Source organism: Sus scrofa, chromosome 6 (assembly GCF_000003025.6).
Source record: "Sus scrofa isolate TJ Tabasco breed Duroc chromosome 6, Sscrofa11.1, whole genome shotgun sequence".
Lineage (NCBI taxonomy): Eukaryota > Metazoa > Chordata > Mammalia > Artiodactyla > Suidae > Sus > Sus scrofa.
Genome location: NC_010448.4, coordinates 52117972 through 52139707, shown reverse-complemented (window position 1 = coordinate 52139707; position 21736 = coordinate 52117972). Strand labels below are relative to the sequence as shown.

Here is a 21736-nt window from a genome sequence, read left to right as displayed (position 1 = left end):
TCTTTGACCAGCTCCCACTTCTCCGGTCACTAGGAAGCCGCCATTGGATTGATTTCAAAGGAGGAGCGGAGCCCCCAGACCCTCACCCCTGCCCTAGAAGACATCGTTAAGACCCCCAGCCCCGCCGCCGAGGAAGCCGGGGAACCGGAGACCAAGGGGAACAGCTGACCAAGGGGAAGGGCTTGGTGGGGAGGGGGAGGGGGAGTGGGACTGGGAGCTCAGGAAGGGCGGCGGGGCGGGGCTTGGCCAGCCGGGCTTTGCCTCGAAAAATTAAAAAAGGAAGATCGCTGGTTTGGGCATGGGTGCAGGCCCTGTCTCTGCCGTCAGGTCAGCTGTGGGACTGCAGCAGCTCGTGGGCGCGCCCAGGAGCCTCCTGCAAGAAGGGAGGCCGCGCAGGCCTGGGACTGCGCCTGCGCAGAGGGCCGCTCCTCGCCCCGCTTCCCCGCGCGCCCTCCCCTGGTAACCGCCCGCCCCTCCCTCCTTGGCAACCGGCGTCTCTGCGGCTGTCAGGGTCGGAGGTACACCTATACGGCGGGCGACTGGTCTGGCCTAGCTGCGGGCCTTCCTCCCAGAGGTCCACGGTCCCGTTTAAACTATGGGGGACCCACCCCCCGACCCCGAGCCCCCGCCCCAGCCAAGCTCCAGCCATCGGGATTCTCAGGTCTCCGAGCAGCGGCGGCGACGCAGTCGGGAACCCTCTAGGCCCTCAGCCTCAGATGAGGTGCAGCAGATACCGCTTGACACGCGGATCCTGCGCAGCAGTCAGGAGATCCCGTCGAACCCGATGAACCTCCAGGGCTGGTCACAAGGGGCCAGCCTGCCTCCAAATGAGAACGCCTTGTTCCAGGCTGAGGAAGCCCAGCTGGGCGAAGTAGAGTACCTTTCCCCAAATACGGGCTTCCCCTCCGAGGAACAGCCCCGCACTTACCCGAGTGAAGACGGGCTCTGGGCTCACAACGCCAGTCTAATGCTGCAGCAGCTACGTCAGGGCAAAGGCAGCCTCTTCCAGCAAGTGGAGGCTGCCTATCAGGAGCCTCGGGCTGACCTCTTGGGCCAGTTCACCATGTACCAGAGAGAAGACCTGCAGTTCAGCCAGGGTGCCCAGCATGGGCCCTACATCAGGGATGACCCTGCCCTCCAGTTCTCCCCCTCTGAGCTGGGATTCATGCCCTTCAACATAGAGGCGCCTGAGCCGGAACCTCGGGAGCTGGCTGTGCAGAACGCCAAGGCCTACCTGCTGCAGACCAGCATCAAATGTGACCTCAGCCTGTGAGAGTGGGGCCCTGGAGTGGGGAGGGGATTGGACCCAGGTAGGGAGAGGCCCCAGCCAAGGCCCTTCCTCAGGTCTGGGGTCTCCTCAGTAAGGGGAGAACCAGCGACTACTCTGGAGGCATCTGACTCAGACTAGAAGTCAGGCCGTAAATACTAAAAGCCAGCATTTACTTAGCAGACATTGTGCCACCACTTCACACATCAACATCTGGTTCTCGCAGCTGAGATCAGTGCATCTTCTATTCCCATTTTGCATGAGAGGAAATTGAGAGAAATTAGGTCCTGTATCCAAAATAACACAGCTAGGATGTGACAGAGCCAGGATTTCAGCACAAGCGATTTGACTCCTGAGGCCCTGTTGTCTGTTTGCCAAGGTCACTTATCTGAAGTCATAACACCCTTCTCGACACCCCATCACATCCTCATGACGCTGACTCTGTAGTGGGCGAGTAGACTATATATAGTAAATTATAAGGTTATGATAAGAGCTAAGGTGAGCAACAAGGCAGAGTACTGAGGATAGGGCGAGCGGGTTACGTGGTGTGAGGTCAGGGAGGGCCTCTCGCAGATAATGACATTTGATCAGGGGCCTGAGGGTGGTGAGGGAGCACACCTTGCAGGTAACTGGAGGAAGAGTCTGGGGTATGGAACACAGCGAGCATAAAGGCTTCAAAACTTGTGTTTGAGGGACAGCAAGGAGGCTGGTGCGACTGGAACCAAGGGAGGAAGAGGGTGTGAGAGAAGATGAGTTTGGGAAGTAACAGGTCTCACTGAACCAAAACACTGACCCCTATCCCTCCTGTGCTCAGAGCCTGCCATGGCTCACCAGTGCCCTCAGGAGAAGAAGGTTCATTCTTCTCTTACAGGCCCTATAGAATTCAACCCCAGAGTTCCGTCGTGGTGCAGCGGAAACGAATCCAACTGGAAACAGTGAGGTTTTGGGTTCGATCCCTGGCCTCGCTCAGTGGGTTAAGGATCAAGCGTTGACATGAACTGTGGTATAGGTAACAGACATGGCTTGGATCCCACATTGCTGTGGCTCTGGTGCAGGCCAGCGCTACAGCTCTGATTGAACCCCTAGCCCGGGAACCTTTCCATATGCCTTGGGTGCGGCCCTAAAAAGCAAAAAAAAAAAAAAAAAAAAACAAGAATTCAACCTCTTCTCCCTCTCCAAACTTTATCTCTAGTCACTTCCTACCTCAGATCCTAGAATCTAGTCGAAATTCACATCCAGCTCTTCCCCAATATTACCCAGCACTGAGGAGCTTCAGGGTCCCTTACTGAAAAGCCCTGGTGAAAGTCTCACTTCTTACCCTTCCCAGTTCAGCCATGTCCCCCACCACACCCAAGACTGCTGCCAAAGGGTTTGCGCGCCAGGGAGGGTTAGGCCATACGTGCTTTGAAGTCAGGCCAGCTAAGTTTTTAAGTCCTGGCTGTGCTACCAGACTGTGAGACCTCATGACCTCAACTATTCCAAGCCACAGTTTCCTCATGTGGGGAATGGGCATAATTGCGCCTCAGATGTATGATTGTGAGACTCCAACATTGCCCTCAAGTGCCCAGCATGGTCCCTGACTCATGAATGGAAGCCATTAAGACACTGTTCTCCCACAACCCCTGTCCCTCCCTCTGCTCCATCCACACCGACCTCCTCCTCGTTCCTCCGGCATGCCAGGCACATGCTCAACTCAAGGCCTTTGTGCTGCATTCTCAACTGTATCATCTGCAAACCAGGGCAGTTTTGCTCCTTTCTTTTAAGGCTTTTACCTTTTCTTTCTTTCTTTTTTTCTTTTTTTTTTTTTTGTCTTTTTGCCATTTTATTGGGCTGCTCCCACAGCATATGGAGGTTCCCAGGCTAGGGGGTCCAATCAGAGCTGTAGCCACCGGCCTATGCCAGAGCCACAGCAACGAGGGATCGGGTAAGGCCAGGGATCGAACCTGCAACCTGATGGTTCCTAGTCGGATTTGTTAACCACTGAGCCACAACGGGAACTCCGCTTTTACCTTTTCTTTCTTTTTCACGTCACACTGCATTGGCAAGGACGGCTGGTACAGTAGGACACAGACACAGTGAAAGAAGGCATCTTCATTCCCAGTCTCAGGGGACATACTCGGTCTTTTACCATTACGTTTGGTGTGTGCTGCAGATAACCTGGAGCCACCCTTATGATATGAGAACATGTTACCTTCTGTTCCTAGTTTGCTAGATTTTTAAAAATCACGAATGGGTGTTAAATGTTATCAATCTCTCTGCACCTTTTAGGTGATCTTACATTTCTCCTTTAACAAGTTAATGTGATGAATTACATTTTTTTCCCTATTTTTCTACTGTCAGTCCAGCCTTACATTCCTGTTCTTAGTCCAATTTAATCATCTTTTTGATGATGTCAAAATCAAAGATGTGTCATCTTTTCGAGAATGCTGGATGCCATTTGCTAATATTTTGTCTAGGATTTCAGCACCTATATTTCTAAGTGAGATTGACATGGGATTTCCCTTTCTCCGAATTTCCTTGAGTTTGGGCATCAAAATTAGGTTAGATTCACAAAATGTCTCAAGGCCCATGCATCTGCTGTTTCTTCTGCCTGAAACATCTTCCGACCAATATTTGGCTGGCATGCCTTCTCACTAAATGAGATCATTCAGATCTCAGCTTAAAATCACCTCATTGAGGCCCTCCCTGGCCTCCCCATTTAAAATGACAAACCGGGAGTTCCCTGGTGGCTCAGCAAGTTAAGATTCTGGCATTGTAACAGCTGCTCAGGTCACTGCTGTGGTGTGAGTTCAAACCCTGGCCTGGGAACTTCTCTATGGTGCAGGTGCAGCCAAAAATAAATAAAAATAAGTAAAATTGCAAACCATCTCCTATCCCTGGCCTTCCCAGCTCCAATTCTCTGCTTTCTTTGTCTCCATATGAATTACCATGCCTAACATATATATTGTGCACGTTTGGTTAATACCGCTCCCCATCCATCACCCCCCAGGGCAGGGACCTTTCCTCTTCCCCACTGAGTCCCCAGCGCTAGGCTCAGAGCCAGACACAAGCCGCAGCTCAGTAAGCTGAGTGAGTGACACCCTCCACCTCCCACCTTCCCTCTCCCTGAGGCAGGTATGAGCACCTGGTGAACCTGCTGACCAGGATCCTGAACCAGCGGCCGGAGGACCCCTTGTTCCTCCTGGAGTCGCTGAGCCGCACCACGCAGTGGGAGTGGTTCCACTCCAAGTTAGACACACTTCGGGACGACCCCGAGATGCAGCCCACCTATGAGATGGCCGAGAGGCAGAAGGCACTCTTCAGCCGGAGCGGCGGCGGGGAGGGCGGCGAGCAGGAGATGGAGGAGGAGGTGGTGAGTGAACCAGTGGGGAGGGCGCGCGGCGGAAAGGGCCCAGGCTTAGGCACGTGCTGCTGCCTGGAGGTGAGGGCGCGCAGGGCCACACCCGGAAACACCTGCGATTTCAATCCAGCGTGTGGGGCAGGCGCCAGGTCGCGGAGGGCCTTGAACGCCAGGCTAAGGGGCGTGGACTTTCTCCTGAGGCCACTGGAGAGCCAAGCAGAAGAACGGTGGGTCAGCTCTGCTGTGTAGAAAACCGACTCCAGCGCCAGGTGGAGGTGGAGGCTGGCTTCCCCTACTATCCCTTACTCCCTCCTGCCAGTAACTTTTGCAGATGTTTTCCATGAAACTCCCTGCCTCCAGGAGTCTCTCAACACTGAATTTGCCCCGTCTCCCCAGGTTTTCCCGTTTGCAAGTTAGGACCGGCTAAGAACTCTTGCACCCGTAACTCATGAACATTCTGCCATCCTCAGAGTTTTTAATTCCACGATTCTGATTCCAGCATTGGACAGCTTAAAATTTGGCTGAAATTTTCTTGCACTCGTTCAGGAAATGTTTGTGGAGAACTCTCTGTGTATGATAATTCGGACCCCTCCTAGGCCTCCTGCTAAGAGCTTTAGGAACATTTTCATCCCTGAAACAACCTTGTAAGGCAAATGCCATTTATTATTCCTGTTTGTGGAGGAAGGACTTAGAGGGTTCCAAGCTAAAAGAGACTAGGAAGGCAGAACCATGTCCTCCAAAGCCCGGGCCATAACCTCTGTCATCTCTGCAGATGCTATTGGTCTGTGCTCATGTCTTGTGCTTCTGAGATTCTAGAATTCTGGTGACAGTGGGGTGGGATAGTGAGAGAACCAGGGACAGCCGTCTGACCAAGGAATAAGTCTGTGGGTGAGCAGAGCACAGGCAGGAATCCAAGACTTAGGCACGAAGAACAGTCTTATCTGAGAATACGGTTTTAAATTTCCGATTAGCAGCCTCTCTTTGAGAAGCCCTACTCCCTTAGAACTGCACCCTTCTTCCCTTACACCCCCAGGTCACAAGGCCACGTAACCTTGTCCCTGGTGGCCCAGCCTCCTTAGTTCGCTGCCTCTAGAGGCTCCACTCCTTAGAACTCCACAGCTTGTGAGGCTCCGCCCCCCCGAAATTCAATCCTTAGGAAAGCTCCACCCTCTTCCAACAGCTAGTCCTTGAGGCCCCACCCCTTTAAAGCTTGAAGCTGGAGTTTTGTTTTTTTTTTGTCTTTTGTTGTTGTTGTTGTTGCTATTTCTTGGGCCGCTCCCGCGGCATATGGAAGTTCCCAGGCTAGGGGTTGAATCGGAGCTGTAGCCACTGGCCTACACCAGAGCCACAGCAACGCGGGATCCGAGCCGCGTCTGCAACCTACACCACAGCTCACGGCAACGCCGGATCGTTAACCCACTGAGCAAGGGCAGGGACCGAACCCGCGACCTCATGGTTCCTAGTCGGATTCGTTAACCACTGCGCCACGACGGGAACTCCGAAGCTGGAGTTTTTAATGCGAGGTCTGTGCAAGGGCAAAATTGTGGGTGTTTGTGGCCTGTGCATATTTCTAGGAAGAGATTCAAATCTATGATTCAGCATCTTGCATTTATTTTTCAGTCTGAGGGGAGGAAGGGCTCTCATTTCTCTCATTTTCTATTTCTTCCATGATCCCCAACAGCATTTATGGAAAAATTCCTTCTTTCTTCTGCTTTGAAAATGTCACTTCTACCATTTATTTACACCTGTATGGACTCTGGTCGGTCTTTGGAATCTCTGTTTTTTGCCTTGCTCCGTGGATGGCTTTCAGCTCTAGGTCCCCTGTTTGCTGTGTTCAACCACTGCAGAGCACGTTTGGCTGTTTGGTAGCATAAGACTCCCCATCTCCGCACCTCTTTTGAAAAGTTCCTGACTATTCTCACATTTATAGTTTTTTGTTTGTTTGTTTGTTTGTTTAGGACCACGCCTGCAGCATATGGACGTTCCCAAGCTAGGGGTCTCATCGGAGCTGTAGCCACCGTCCTACACCACAGCCACAGCAAAGCCAGATCCGAGCTGCATCTGCGACTGACACCACAGCTTATGGCAACGCTGGAGCCTTGACCCAATGAGTAGGGTCATGGATGGAACCTACATCCTCATGGATACTAGTTGGGTTCGTTACCGCTGAGCCACAACAGGAACTCCTCACATTTATAGTTTTAAACTAACTTCGGGATTTGCGCATCACGTTCTAAAAACTAACACCTTCCTGTATTCTTTTGACAACACAGATCACTTTAAGACAGGAAATTGATGTCACAGAAATGAAGACCAGTGTCTTAGAAAAGACAAGTTTTCTCACCCCTGATAAGTGCAAGCAGTCTAGGGCTGGCAAGGTGGCTCCCCAGTGAAGGGGCACTGAGAGTTGTCTTCTTCCCACCCTCTCCAGACCCCAAACCAAGAAAGCAGTTTTCAGCATCATGGTAACCTGGATGTAAATCCCATCTCTGGCCAAGGAAGTCAATAAGGCTCAATTTTGGCTGCATGTGCTTGATTAAAATGGCCCAGGGAGGTCCCATCGAGGCTCAGTGGAAACAAATCTGACTAGTATCAATGAGGACACAGGTTCAATCCCTGGCCTCGCTCAGTGGGTTAAGGATCTGGTGTTGCCACCAGATGTGTTGTAGATCGCAGACTCGGCTTGGATTCAACCCCTTGGATTCCCTGGCATGGGAACCTCCATATGCCTCGGGTGCAACCCTTTAAAAAAAAAAAAAAAGAAAGGCCCAGGCATTTCAGCAAAACATTTCATTTTTTTATTTCGTCACTTCAATTTGCCAAGAGTGGGTAAAGTTGGGGCAGCATCTCTGTGAGTTCATTGTGTTGACATTTGGTCTTTGAGTATGTCACTTAATATTTGAAAACTAGCTGCTACAGTCTCAGACATCATGTGCCCACAGGGAGAAGGGCCTCTCCCCTATGTGTCTCTCACTATTTGGGGGGGGCCCTTCTTCACCAGCAGCATGTGGAAGTTCCCAGGCCAGGGTTTGAACCCATACCACAAACTGCTGTAGTGACAATGTCGGATCCTTAACCCACTGCACCACAAGAGAACTCTTCTTTGTCACTTTTTTCTTAAATCAGGGACCAAGTTTCCCAAGAGCCCCTCAGAAAACCTCCGCTTCGGAGTTCCCATCGTGGCTCAGTGGTTAACGAATCCAACTAGGAACCATGAGCTTGCAGGTTTGATCCCTGGCCTCGCTCAGTGGGTTAAGGATCCGGCATTGCCGTGAGCTGTGGTGTAGGTCACAGACGCAACTTGGATCGGATCACGCATTGCTGTGGCTGTGGTGTAGGCCGGCGGCTACAGCTCCAATGAGATCCCTAGCCTGGGAACCTCCATATGCCACAGGTGTGGCCCTAGAAAAGACCCCCCCCCAAAAAAAAAGAAAAGGAAACCTCTGCTTGTGTCTTGTTGGCTGGATTGGGTCACATGACCATCCCTGGCTGCAAGGGAGGATGGGAAAGTGACAGTGGGGCTTCTCCAGCCTGGAGAAAGGCAAGCAGTAGAGAAGGGGGTTGAGGATGGAGCCAGCGCAGTGGGCTGACAGTGCCGACCCCATCAAATCCAAGGGGAGGGATGTGGCTGGGCTCCAGGCTAAGCTGGTATTCAGGGATCCCAGTGCCCATATCTCACCCCTGTGGCTCTCTCCTCCCCTACCTCTTCTTGTGTACAGCTGCCCCCACAGCTCCTGAATTTATTTATTTTTAAAAATCCATCCAGTTGCTACTAGGAAATCTTTTCTCCAAGATCATAGATAGGCTCTTCCTGGAACCTGGGAGAATGAAAGAGGAAGGAAGATTCTGGCCACAGTTAATAGAGGAGTTATGGAGTAGGGGCTAAGAATGTGGCCTGTGGAGCCAGACCAACCTGAGTTCAAACCCTGCCATCCCCCGAACTAATTTCTAGGCAGGAGGATGCCAGCTGTGCTTTCTCTCCACCCAGTTACAAATTGCAGAGGGAGAGAAGGAGAGTCTGATCTGCCATTTCGGGGCTGTTGTCCTTGCTTGCTCCAATCAGCAGTGGCCAGAGGACAGGGCGATATCATTTAATCACAGTTGGTGGGGTCACTCCATTACCAGCTTGATGGGAGGCATTTCCAGACATTTCCATTCTTGTGGGCCAGGCACACACCCTAAAGAGAGCTTCCTATGCTCATTCCTGTATCTTCCCTGCGGGCAGCGTGGGGAGTTTGAGGCTTAAGTTTTGACTCTGTCCCCCTGAGTTGCTGCTGTCAACATCAATTAAGCAAAGAGGCTTTTGCATTGTGTTTGAGATCTTTCTTCTTATTTTAATGATTAAAATATAGTTGATTTACAATCTTGTGCCAATTTCTGCTGTACTGCAAAGTGACCCAGATACACACACACACACACACACACACACACACACATACGCACCTACACACACACACACACACACACACACACACACACACACACACACACACACATTCCCTTTCTTATATTATCTTCCATCATGCTCTATCCCAAGAAACTGGATATCAGTCCCTGTGCTGTACAGTAGGACCTCATTGCTTATCCACTCTAAATGTAATGGTTTGTATCTACTAATCCCATACTCCCAGTCCATCCCACTCCTTCTCACCTCCCCAGAATCACTTTCAAAATAATGATTCTCCTCCTATAGAGTATTAGTCAGGTTGTGTCATGTTGAGCTGAGATAACAGCCCAACAATCTTTTTTCTTTTTTTTTTTTTGTCTTTTGTCTTTGTTGTTGTTGTTGTTGTTGTTGTTGTTGTTGCTATTTCTTGGGCCGCTCCCACGGCATATGGAGGTTCCCAGGCCAGGGGTCCAATCGGAGCTGTAGCCACCGGCCTACGCCAGAGCCACAGCAACGCGGGATCCGAGCCGCTTCTGCAACCTACACCACAGCTCACGGCAACGCCGGATCGTTAACCCACTGAGCAAGGGCAGGGACCAAACCCGCAACCTCATGGTTCCTAGTCGGATACGTTAACCACTGTGCCACGACGGGAACTCCCAGCCCAACAATCTTAATGGCTTAATACCACACAGCTTATTTCTTGCTCACACTACTTGCCCATCCAGGCTTGGCAAGAGAGCTTGGCTCAGAATACCTGTCGTGGCTCAGTGGTTAAGGAATCCGACTAGGAACCATGAGGTTTCGGGTTCCATCCCTGGCCTCGCTCAGTGGGTTAAGGATCCAGCATTGCCCTGAGCTGTGGTGTAGGTTGCAGACGTGTCTCAGATCCAGGGTTGCTGTGGCTCTGGTGTAGGCCGGCGGCTACAGCTCCGATTAGACCCCTAGCCTGGGAACCTCCATATGCTGCAGAAGCAGCCCTAGAAATGACAAAAAGACAAAAAGACAAGAAAAAAGAGAGAGAGAGAGAGAGCTTCAGCCACTTGATGTGGAGAGTAAAGGACGTGCCCCTGTTCCACAGGCTTCCATAGTGGCAAAGCAGGAAAAAGAGGGCATAGGAGGAGTTCTCGTCGTGGTTCGGTGATTAAGGAATCTGACGAGCATCCATGAGGACACAGATTCAATCCCTGGCCTCGCTCAGTGGGTTAAGCATCCAGCACTGCTATGAGCTGCACTGTAGCTCCCAGACTCCACTTGGATCCTGCGTTGCTGTGGCATAGGCTGCCAGTTGCAGCTCCATTCAACCCCTAGCCTGGGAACTTCCATATACAGCAGGCGTGGCCCTAAAAAAAAAAAAAGAGAGAGAGAGAGGGCATAGGAAACCCCATGGGTGGGTTCTTACAGCTAGCTACCACCTGGGTATGACCCACGGCCCTTTCACTGCCATTTCAGGTGGTTGGACAAGTGACATGGCCAGTCCTGAATGCAGTAGGCATGGAATGGGAATGTATAATCCTGCTGTGGAGAGGGACTTCAAACATTTGTGAATAACAAAACAGTCTAGCAGGCATAGGAAGAAGATGCAATAACTGTTCCTTTTAACACTGTTGGGGCTTTTCACAAATGGGGCTTTTTTAAAATGGTAATGTAGGAAAAACCTCAGTATGTCTGCCCCCAAGTCGTTTACATCAACTGGTATAATTTAAGTATCATCTCTTTTTTGGGGGGGGCACACCCATAGCACCTGTGGAAGTTCCCAGGCCAGGGGTTGAACCAGCGCCACAGCAGGGAACTAAGCCACAGCAGTGACAACACCAGATCCTTAACCTACTGAGCCACCAGGGAACTCCTAGGCATCATCCTTTTTTTTTTTTTTTTTGCACACTTAGCCCTGCATCTCACTGGCCAGAAGTAGTTGTGTGCGGAACTAGGTTATACACTCCTTTAACCCGCTGGGCTCTGGAAGAGTCAGGCTGGAGCGCAGGGCTTCAGGCTTCTTCCCTCTGCCTCCCCCCACCCCCACCGCAGGCCGACACCGCGGTGCCCAACATCATGGAGAAGGCCTTCTACTTCGAACAGGCGGGCGTGGGCCTGAGCTCCGACGAGAGTTTCCGCATCTTCATGGCCCTGAAGCAGCTGGTGGAGCAGCAGCCCATCCATAGCTGCCGCTTCTGGGGCAAGATCCTGGGGCTCAGTCGCAGCTACCTGGTGGCCGAGGTGGAGTTCCGGGAGGGCGAGGAGGAGGGCGAAGAGGAGGAAGTGGAGGAGCTGATGGAGGGCGGCGAGGTCCTGGAGGCGCACGCGGAGGAGGAGGGCGAGGAGGATGAGGAGAAGGTCTCGGACCTTATCCCCAAGTCCACGTGGAAGCCGCCACCCGTCATCCCCAAGGAGGAGAGCCGCTCGGGCGCCAACAAGTACCTGTATTTCGTGTGCAACGAGCCGGGCCGGCCGTGGGTGCGGCTGCCCCACGTGACGCCCATTCAGATCGTGCAGGCCCGCAAGATCAGGAAGTTCTTCACTGGCCGCCTGGATGCGCCCGTCGTCAGCTACCCGCCCTTCCCGGGCAACGAGGCCAACTACCTGCGGGCCCAGATCGCCCGCATCTCCGCCGCCACACACATCAGTCCCCTCGGCTTCTACCAGTTTGGCGAGGAGGAGGGCGACGAGGAGGAGGAGGGCGGTGCCGGGCGCGACTCCTACGAGGAGAACCCGGACTTTGAGGGCATCCCGGTTCTCGAGCTTGTGGACTCCATGGCCAACTGGGTGCACCACACCCAGCACATCCTGCCGCAGGTGAGGACCGGACCGAGCCAGGGCGACTCGGAAATAACGGTATCAGGCACCTGCTCGCTAGGCATCGCCCTCAGTGGATGAGACAGTGTGGACCTGCATTTACTGCAAGTTTAATGGGTCTGAACTTTACATACATTTATGTATTAATTTAAGGAAGCACCTTCTGTGTGCCAGGAACTTTTTATTCATTCGTTTATCCAATAAACATTGATTGACTCCACAACTTTTTTTTTTAAGCTGCACCCCAGGCATATGGAGGTTCCCAGGCTAGGGGTTGAATCGGAGCTCCAGCTGCCAGCAACCACAGCCACAGCAACATGGGATCTGAGCAGTCCATATCTGTGACCTACACCACAGCTCATAGCAATGCCAGATCCTTAACCCACTGAGCAAGGCCAGGGATTGAACCCACAACCTTGTGGCTCCTAGTTGGATTTGTTTCTGCTGCGCCACAACGGGATTCACAATTTTTTTTGGCCACACCCATGGCATGTGGAGTTACCTCAACTGCTTGGATCCTTAACCACTGGGACACCAGGGAACTCCCACAATGTTTTACTGAAATAACTCCTTTTGAGATTAGTACAATTATCATCCCTATTTCATAGTTACTGAAACTGAAGTCTGCTATATGCTGTGCACTTAGGTCATTCATTCAACATTTATTGGAGTTCCCTGGTGGCCTCGCAGTTAAAGGATGCAGCATTGTCACTGCTGTGGCTTGGGTCACTGCAATGGTGGGATGGTTTAATCCCTGGCACAGGGAACTTATACATGCTGCAGGGGTGCAACCAAAAAAAAAAAAAAAAAAAGTCAAACATTTATCAACTCTTTAGTACCTCATGTAACCCAACAACGACCCAACGAGAGAGGCACCCATGACACCCCATTTCACATATGAGCAACAGGGGAGCTTATCCAAATGTCAGCTCCACAAGGGCAGAGATGTGGGGGTTGTCTTTTCTCAAGTTCATAGTCCCAGCACCTAGAGCAGTGCCTGTATATAGTAGGAGCTCCTTAAATATACACCAAGTGAACAGAGAAATGGATGCAGAGATGGAGGCCACAGAGCCAGAGCCAGGAATCCCCCATCTCCTTGCTACAGCTTTCTCCTTCCATTCGCTCCCACCTCTTACCTGCATACAAACCCTGTCCTTCCACCTATACCCAGGTCCCTGAGAACAGGACCAGTCCCCGGTGTCCTGCCTGGCTCTTTGCCTCCTCCCAGCAGGCAGGCTGGGCACTGTCCCCTGCGGGTGACATCTGACCTCCTCCCTACCTCCAGGGCCGCTGCACTTGGGTGAACCCTTTGCAGAAGACGGAGGAGGAGGAGGAGCTGGGAGAGGAGGAAGAGAAGGCCGATGAGGGGAGAGAGGAGGTGGAGCAGGAGGTCGGGCCCCCGCTGCTGACGCCGCTCTCAGAAGATGCAGGTAGGCATCCTCGCCTCATACACTGCCAGCTCTGGTGGAGACTGGGAGGAAGGTAGGGGGAGCAGTGAGACTGGGGGGGCACCTCTCTGAGCCTCAGTTGTATTCTCATCTAGAGAATGGGCATCCCATCTGGCGCGTGGCAATGTGGGCTTTGGGGGAGAGAGAGAGAGGGTTTGGGAGGCCTCCCCAGAGGAGGAAGGACATGAGCTGGATTTTCCAAGGCTGGGCAGGAATTTCCTGCGGTTGAGACTTCAGGCGCCTGGACAAAGGAAGAGAGAGTCTGAGAGTGGGCGAGGAGACAGAGTCTGGATGTGGACCCAGAGTCTTGCCCTGTCCTCTGACCCCTGGTCCAAACCAATGGCCGACCCAGAGGGAGTCTGGGGGTGTCGGGGGCCCTCAAGGCTCAGTGCCACCTTGCAAGGGAGGTGAGATAAGTGTCTCCATTTCCTGGGAGGGGTCACTGAGGCTCAGACAGGTGAGGTGGCTTCCTAAGGTCACCTGGCAAGAGAGCGGTCGGAGCCAGGGTTCAAACACTGAAGCCAGTGCTGTTCATTCCCACAGTTCCCTTCATGCCCTTCTTTGTCCTCCTTCCTTCTCTCTGCCTCTGCATGAGGAGCTGCAGCCTAGTCTCTGACCTCCCTGGTGCTCTTTGCTCCCCACAGAAATCATGCACATGTCACCCTGGACCGCCCGCCTGTCCTGCAGCCTCAGCCCACAGTATTCCGTGGCCGTGGTGCGCTCCAATCTCTGGCCTGGGGCCTATGCCTATGCCAGTGGCAAGTAGGTCTTTCCTAGTCCCTCCCAGTGGGGGGCTCCCCTACAACTTCATCAGAGCCAGGCCGGATGGGGCAGCTCACTAGGGTGGGCTGAGACTGGAAGACTCCGTTAAGAAAGTGTCCAGGGGTTGACCTCCTCACTCAGCTCCCAGGGGTCCCACTAAGGCTAAAAGGAGAAAGTCCTGACTAAGAGGCCGTGAGCCCCTTGCATGAAAGAATGGAGGGTCAGAAAGAGGAAGAAGGGGAGTTCCCATCGTGGCGCAGTGGTTAACGAATCCGACTAGGAACCCTGAGGTTGTGGGTTCGGTCCCTGCCGTTGCTCAGTGGGTTAACGATCCGGCGTTGCCGTGAGCTGTGGTGTAGGTTGCAGACGCGGCTTGGATCACGCATTGCTGTGGCTCTGGTGTAGGCTGGTGGCTATGGCTCCAATTAGACCCCTAGCCTGGGAATCTCCATATGCCGCGGGAGCGGCCCAAGAAATAGCAAAAAGACAAAAAAAAAAAAGAAAAAAGAAAAAAGAAAAAGAAAAGAAAAGAAAGAGGAAGGAGGGAGTTCCCGTTGTGGCTCAGTGGTTAACAAATCTGACTAGGAACCATGAGGTCCCTGGCCTCGCTCAGTGGGTTAAGGATCTGGTGTTGCCGTGAGCTGTGGTGTACGTCACAGACATGGTTCGGATCTGCCGTTGCTGTGGCTGTGGTGTAGGCCAGCAGCTGTAGCTCCGATTCGACCCCTAGCCTGGGAACCATCATATGCTGCGGGTGCGGCCCTAGAAAGCAAAAAAAAAAAAAAAAAAAAAAAAAAAAAAAAAAAAAAAAAAAAAAAAAAGAAAAAAGAAAGGCAGAGGAACTGACTCACTGACTCAGAGCCACACTGCAAGTGCAGGATTCCAACCTGAATATCTGGCCCACTGGCCCAAGCTTTCCTGCTGTATGAGGCATGGAGCCAGACAGAACTCAGACGTCCCCTTGGGGGTGGCACTTGTAGGGGCAGTCTCCATCTCGGGGGATGCTAACTCCTTTCCTGGGCTCCCTGGACAGTTCTTTCAGTTTGAATGGTCTTCACGCTGTGGGCAGTATGTGTCCCACCAGAATCCCCTACCAGTTGCACCCAAAGGATCAACAGGCTGAAGTCACCCCCACACCATCCCGCCCTCAGTTACACACTCTGGACAAGTTCCTCAGCCTCTCGCCAGGCACGCGGCAGTTTCTCCGCTCAGCCACTAAGTGGAGAGCGCAGCCTGCGGTGTGGGGCATGCACTTACCAGCTCTGCCCACCAGATGGCACCACGACTTGTCATAGTTTTTCCTTTTCCACGTCAATGATGAAGCTGTACTGTTATTTGCTACTATGATTCGCTGCTTTGATTCATGTGTAATCATGATCATTTAACCACATTCTTGGCAATTTTTTACACTTGCAGAAGCATGGAGGAGGCATGCTCCATTTTGCCAGCGCCCTTCTTCTGGCCACACCCTACCTAATTTGTCAACATTCCTCTGAAAGCAAAATATCCAAACTTGGAGCTCCACTCACTCATCCAGCCTCCACCCCCCAGCTGCCTTCCTATCCACCACCCAAGTCACTTTTTTCTTTATAAAAGCCTTTTTTTTTTTTTGGTCTTTTTAGGGCTGTACCTGAGACATATGGAAGTTCCCAGGCTAGGGGTTGAATCCGAGCTGAAGCTGCTGGTCTACACCATAGCCATAGCAACCGGGGATCTGAGCTTGGGCTTCGAACTACACTACAGCTCAGGGCAACAGCAGATCCTTAGTCCACGGAGCAAGGCCAGGGATGGAACCCTCATCCTCATGGATACTAGCTTGGTTTCCTTTCCATTGAGCCAGGACAAGAACTCCATCTTTATAACAGCCTTGAATGTCATTGTTTGTCAGCTGGCCCCAGGCACCTTGTTGAAAAGGGAGGTGTGGATCCTGCCCTGGGTTCAGGCCGAGGAAGCGTAGCTATTAATTGTACAGCAGCCTCATCCTTCCTCACCTTCTTAAGCACCTCCCACCCCCACCCTCAACAGCCCCTGCCACATGCCCTGTTAGAAATGAAAAGAAATATAACTAGGGAGAGAGGAGGAACAAATAACAGCTAATAATTGTCATGTCTTGAGGGGATCAAGGAAGAATTCCTGGGAGGGGAGTTCCTGTTGTGGCCCAGTGGAAATGAATCCTACTAGGAACCATAAGGTTGTGGGTTCAATCCCTCTCTCAGTGCACTAAGGATCTGGCATTGCCACGAACTGTAGCGTAGTTTGTAGATGCGGTTTGGATCCTGTGTTGCTGTGGCTGTGATGTAGGCCTGCAACTACAGCTCAGATTTGACCCCTAGCCTGGGAACTTCCATATGCCACATGTGTGGCCCTAAAAAGCAAAACAAAAACAAACAAACAAACAAAAAACAAAAAAAGAATTCCTGGGAAAAGCAGCCTTGATCTGAAATCTTTGGAGAAAGAAAGAACTGGGGGGAAAATCTGGCAGAAGAGCATTCTAGGGATTTCCCATCATGGCTCAGTGGTTAACGAATCTGACTAGGAACCATGAGGTTGCAGGTTCAATCCCTGGCCTTGCTCAGTGGGTTAAGGACCCAGCATTGCCCTGAACTGTGGTGTAGGTCATAGATGTGGCTCGGATCCTGCGTTGTTGTGGCTGTGGTGTAGGCCAGTGGCTACAGCTCTGATTAGACCCCTAGCCTAGAAACCTCCATATGCCAAGGATGTGGCACTAGAAAAGACAAAAATAAATAAATAAAAGAACATTCTAGACCAGAGGCTCCCAAACTGTGACTAGATAGGACTCGCTCGGGGATCTAGTCAAAGCGTGGGTTCTGGTTGCCTGGGGTGTGGATTGGAGCCCAAGATTCTCTTTTCTTAGCCACGGCAACTTCCTGGGGAGGCTGCTGGCTCCTGGGTGCTGGGTGGGCAGAGGTTGGGGGCTTCCAAGGAGGCAGTGTATTTGAAGGCTCTGAGGAAGATCTGGGGAAATCGAGTCTCAAGAGAAGAGCAAGGCTGTGAAAATAAGGTCAAATCCAGCTGCTCCACATGGCAGACTCCATCGCTCTCTCTTTCTCTTCTCTCCTCTCTGCCCCTCTCCCTGTCTCTCTGGTCCCTCTTTTCTTCTATTTACTCCTCTTTCCTTCTCCCATTAAAATTCTGGGGAGAGGTGAATGGGTGGGACTGGAACCCAACCAATTATGTCCTTGTTTATTATGTCTCCTCTCTCTAGAATGGAGGCACCATGTAAGGATCTGTCTAATTTGTTCCCAGCTAGGTCCCCAGTCATGGCTAATGTAAATAAAATATGAGCCACATATGTCATTTGAAATTTTCTAGTATCCACATTTAAGAAATAAAAATAAACAGGCAAAATTCATTTTAACAATTTTTTTTTAGGTCTACACCTGTGGCATATGGAAGTTCCCAGGCTAGGTGTGGAATCGAAGCTACAGCTGCCAGCCACAGCCACAGCCACAGCCACAGACACAGCCACAGCCACACCAGATCTGAGCTGCATCTCTGACCTACACCACAGCTCAGGGCAACACCAGATCCCTAACCCACTGAGCAAGGCCAGGGATGGAATCCACATCCTCACAGATGCTAGTTGGATTCGTTTCTGTTGTACCACAACGGGAATTCCAATAATGTGAAAATTATTAATGAGCTAGTTTACATTTTTTTCATACTAAGTCTTCAAAATCTGGGTTGAAGTTTACACTTACAGTGCATCTCAACTTGGGTGCTAAATTTTCATCGGAAATACTCGACCCATATTCAGATTTCACAACATTTACAGTTGACAAAGTAGATTCATATATCTAGGTTGTCACAGACATACTTAGATGTTTTGCAACAAATGAAGTATCCGTTTTATTGCTCAAACTTAAATAAAATTAGGAGTTTCCATCATGGCTCAGCACAAATGAATCTGACTAGCATCCATGAGGACGAAGGTTTGATCCCTGGCCTTGCTCAATGGGTTAAGTACCTGGCATTGCCACAAGCTGTGGCATAGGTAACAGATGAGATTCGGATCTGGCATTGCTTCGGCTGTGGCGTAGGCCAGCGACTACATTCCGATTCGACCCCTAGCCTGGGAACCTCCATATGCCTCAGGTGTGGCCCTAAACACACACACACACACACACACACACACACAAAAAGCTTAGATAAAATTGAGTAAAATCCATTCCACCACACAACAGAAGAACACACATTCTTTTCAAGTGCACATGGAGTATTGCCCAGGATAGACCAAATGTTAGGCCGTAAATCAAGTCTCAATAAATTTAAAAGGCTTGATCGAATAAAATATGTTCTCTGACCACACTGGAATGAAACTAGAAATCAGTAACTGAAGGAAATTTGGGAAATTCACAGGTATATAGAACATGCTCCTAAATAATCAATGAGACAAAGAAGAAACACGAGTGAAATTTGAAAATTAAATAAAGTTAGAAATCCAGGGAGTTCCTGTTATGGCTCAGTTGGTTATGAACCCAACTAGTATCCATGAGGATGGGGATTTGATCCCTAGCCTCGTTCACAGGGCCCGGGATCTGGCGTTGCTGTGAGCTGTGCTGTAGGTCGCAGACGCGGCTCAGACCCCGAGTTTCGGTGGCTGTGGTGTAGATCGGCAGCTGCAGCTCCGATTTGACCCCTAGCCTGGGAACCTCCATATGCCGAGGGTGCTACGGCCCTAAAAAAGAAATAAAAAAGTTAGAAGTTCAGTTCTTCAGTCTCACCAGCCACATTTTTGTGTGTATGTGTGTGTGTCTTTTTGCCTTTTCTAGGACTGCTTCCTGCAGCATATGGAGGTTCCCAGGCTAGGGGTCAAATCAAAGCTGTAGCTGCTGGCCTATGCCACAGCCACAGCCACACCAGATCCGAGCTGCATCTGCGACCTACACCACAGCTCACAGCAACGCTGGATCCTTAACCCACTGAGCAAGGCCAGGGATCAAATCCGCAACCTCATGGTTCCTAGTCAGATTCCTTAACCACCGAGCCATGATGGGAACTACTCACCAGCCACATTTTAAGTGCTCAACATTTACATGTGCTGTTAGTGCAGCTCTGGACACAACCCAGCACGTAGCAGGTGCCAGTAAATATTGAAAAAGACAAATGGGAGTTCCCGTCGTGGCGCAGTGGTTAACGAATCCGACTAGGAACCATGAGGTTGTGGGTTCGGTCCCTGCCCTTGCTCAGTGGGTTAAGGATCCGGCGTTGCCATGAGCTGTGGTGTAGGTTGCAGACGCGGTTCGGATCCCGCGTTGCTGTGGCTGTGGTGTAGGCCTGTGGCTACAGCTCCGATTCGACCCCTAGCCTGGGAACCTCCACATGCCGCGGAAGCAGCCCAAAGAAATAGCAAAAACACCAAAAAAAAAAAAAAAAAAAAAAAAGAAAAAGACAAATGAACAGGGAAACCTGGTCGGCACACTTCACTCTGCCACCCACAGCTTTGCAGTCATTCTGTGCCTACAATGGATTCCGCCTTTAACAAAAGTCCAGGCTGGGGTATTGAGGGTGAATTTCTGAGCATCTCTCTGCCCCTCCAGGAAGTTTGAGAACATCTACATTGGCTGGGGCCACAAATACAGTCCGGAGAACTTCAACCCAGCCCTGCCAGCCCCCATTCAGCATGAGTACCCCAGCGGCCCGGAGATCATGGAGATGAGTGACCCCACAGTGGAGGAGGAACAGGCCCTTAAGGCTGCCCAGGAACAGGCCCTGGTGGCCGCAGAGGAAGAGGAGGAGGATGAAGAGGAAGATGAGGATGAGGACCCAGATGACTGAGAGCCCATAGCCCCCTTCTTCAAGCAGGTGATAGCAGGTTTTCCCTTATGCATAGTTCCAGCTTGTTTTTTCAGTGTTGGCTTGCTTTCTGTCCATAGAGGGCAGGGGTAGAAGAGGGTGGCAGCTGCTCTGAATAAAATTTCCCCAGTGCATTCTGGCCGAGTCCATCCCTCATTTGTTCACCGCTTCCAAGTCAGGACTGTGGCCCTTTGCTGGGAACACAGACTTCGCCTTGTATAGTCTCGCCTATCTGTTCATTTATTCGTTCATCTGGTCATCAAACAACTACTGAAGTGCCTCCTGTCAGCCCAGCCCTGCATTGAGGACACAGTAGCAAGCAAGCAGCCCCAGATCTGGTTTCTGGGGGCTCACACAGGAGAGACAGACACATCTCCAGGCAATGACAACCCAAATGGGGAGCCTAGAGGACTGAGAGAGCTCCTGAGCTGGTTCATAAATAAACAGTGGGTAGGGAATTCCAAGCAGAGAGAATAGGGTGTGCAAAGACCCAAGCGCCAGAGTGAGAGACGTGATGTGTTGGGGTAGATTTTCTTTGTTTTTTGTTGGCTGCACATGGGGCATTCGGAAGATCCTGGGACAGGGATGGAACCTGCATCAAAGCAGCAATCTGAGCTGCTGCAGTGACAATGCTGGATCCTTAAACCCTTGTTGTGCCACAAGAGAACTCCCAAGATTCTCAAACCTCATTTTTGGAACATGGCGTGAGGAGTCAGTGAGAGAGCAGCAACAAGGCTGATGCAGGGAGTGCCCAAGCAGGAGAGGAGGAGTTTAGACCAGGACCGTGAAGAGGAATGGACTGGAAAAGAGGAATTCAAGTGACAGAATGCAGAAGACTTGGGGACTGGGATCCAGGAGTGATCGGAAATGGCAGAAATCTAAGGAGACACCAAGGTCTGCAACCTGGGTGACTGGAGGGGATAGCAGTGCCAACCCTAAGACGGGGAGACAGAAGAGAGACAGAATTTGGAGTTAGATGTCAATTTTATTGCAGGAATGGTTGAGTGTGAGATGCTCCTGAGACATTCTGGTGAGAAATCTGGGAGGTGACTGAATAAATGGGTAGAGGAAGATCTGTGATTCAGACAGGGTGGCATCAGCAGGGTGAGATCAGGAAGAGATTTGGGGTTTGCTAGCGGATCACTGGGGGCATTTCAAAGATCAATAAAATTTTGGTGGGTGTTGGAGGACCAAATGAGTTGGTTTTTTTTTTTTTTTTTTTGGTTTTTGTAGGGCTGCACTCTCAGGATATGGAGCTTCTCAGGCTAGAGGTCAAATCGGAGCTGTAGCCACTGGCCTAAGCCACAGCCACAGCAATGTTGGATCCGAGCCGCTTCTGCGACCTACCGCACAGCTCAAGGCAACGCTGGATCCTTAACCCACTGAGCGAGGCCAGAGATCAGAACTGCGTCCTCATGGATGCTAGTCAGATTCGTTTCCGCTGAACCACGACGCGAACTCCGCCAATGAGATAGTTGAAGATAGTGAAGTCATGGAGTTATGTAGAATGTTGGTGGGAAATGTGGAAATATTTGGTGTTAGTATTAATCAGCAGTGGGTTCGATGAAGTCCTTGGCATTTTATGGAGACATTAGAGATCAAAGGGATTTTGGGGATCAGCAAAGAAGGGGAGGAATGGTTGGAGACGCTGACATATCGTGGACTTTAAGTTGTCAGTGGGAAACACTGGAGGTCAAGAGGGTGTATGTTGGGAGTCTTCAGGAGACACTAGGGTCTTCTGGAGTCATTTGCGACGTAATGGGAAGGCCAGGGTATGGACGAGGTTTTCTCTACGGGGTCCTCGGGTTACTAGGCAAACGTTTCCCATGGCGCCGTTGCTAGGGGGTAGAGTTCTTTTAGTAGCCACGCCCCCTTTCCTGTGGGCTCCGCCCCTGCAGCCAACCACCATCGGGTCGCAGGCA

General features: G+C 51.2%; 2 protein-coding genes across 4 annotated transcripts in view; both read left to right on the top strand.

The window, feature by feature from the left end:
* SYMPK (symplekin) overlaps nucleotides 1–4128 on the top strand; it is a 44803-nt gene extending 40675 nt beyond the window's left edge. The window contains exon 27 of one of the 2 annotated variants that reach the window (XM_005664608.3): nucleotides 34–4128. In XM_005664608.3, the coding sequence (XP_005664665.2) occupies nucleotides 34–168 (135 nt within the window). In that variant the 3' untranslated portion in view covers nucleotides 169–4128. The remainder of the gene's footprint in view (nucleotides 1–33) is intronic. The other variant, XM_021094592.1, reaches the window with a different exon arrangement.
* RSPH6A (radial spoke head 6 homolog A) lies at nucleotides 525–21013 on the top strand. 2 transcript variants are annotated; one of them, XM_021094593.1, is made up of 6 exons: nucleotides 525–1269; nucleotides 4382–4619; nucleotides 11023–11787; nucleotides 13073–13217; nucleotides 13880–13997; nucleotides 19559–21013. In XM_021094593.1, exons 1-6 carry the CDS (start codon nucleotides 596–598, stop codon nucleotides 19794–19796), a joined length of 2178 nt encoding a protein of 725 aa, XP_020950252.1. In that variant the 5' UTR covers nucleotides 525–595; the 3' UTR covers nucleotides 19797–21013. The 2 variants fall into 2 exon arrangements, with proteins under 2 accessions (XP_020950252.1, XP_020950253.1); XM_021094594.1 differs by lacking the exon at nucleotides 13880–13997.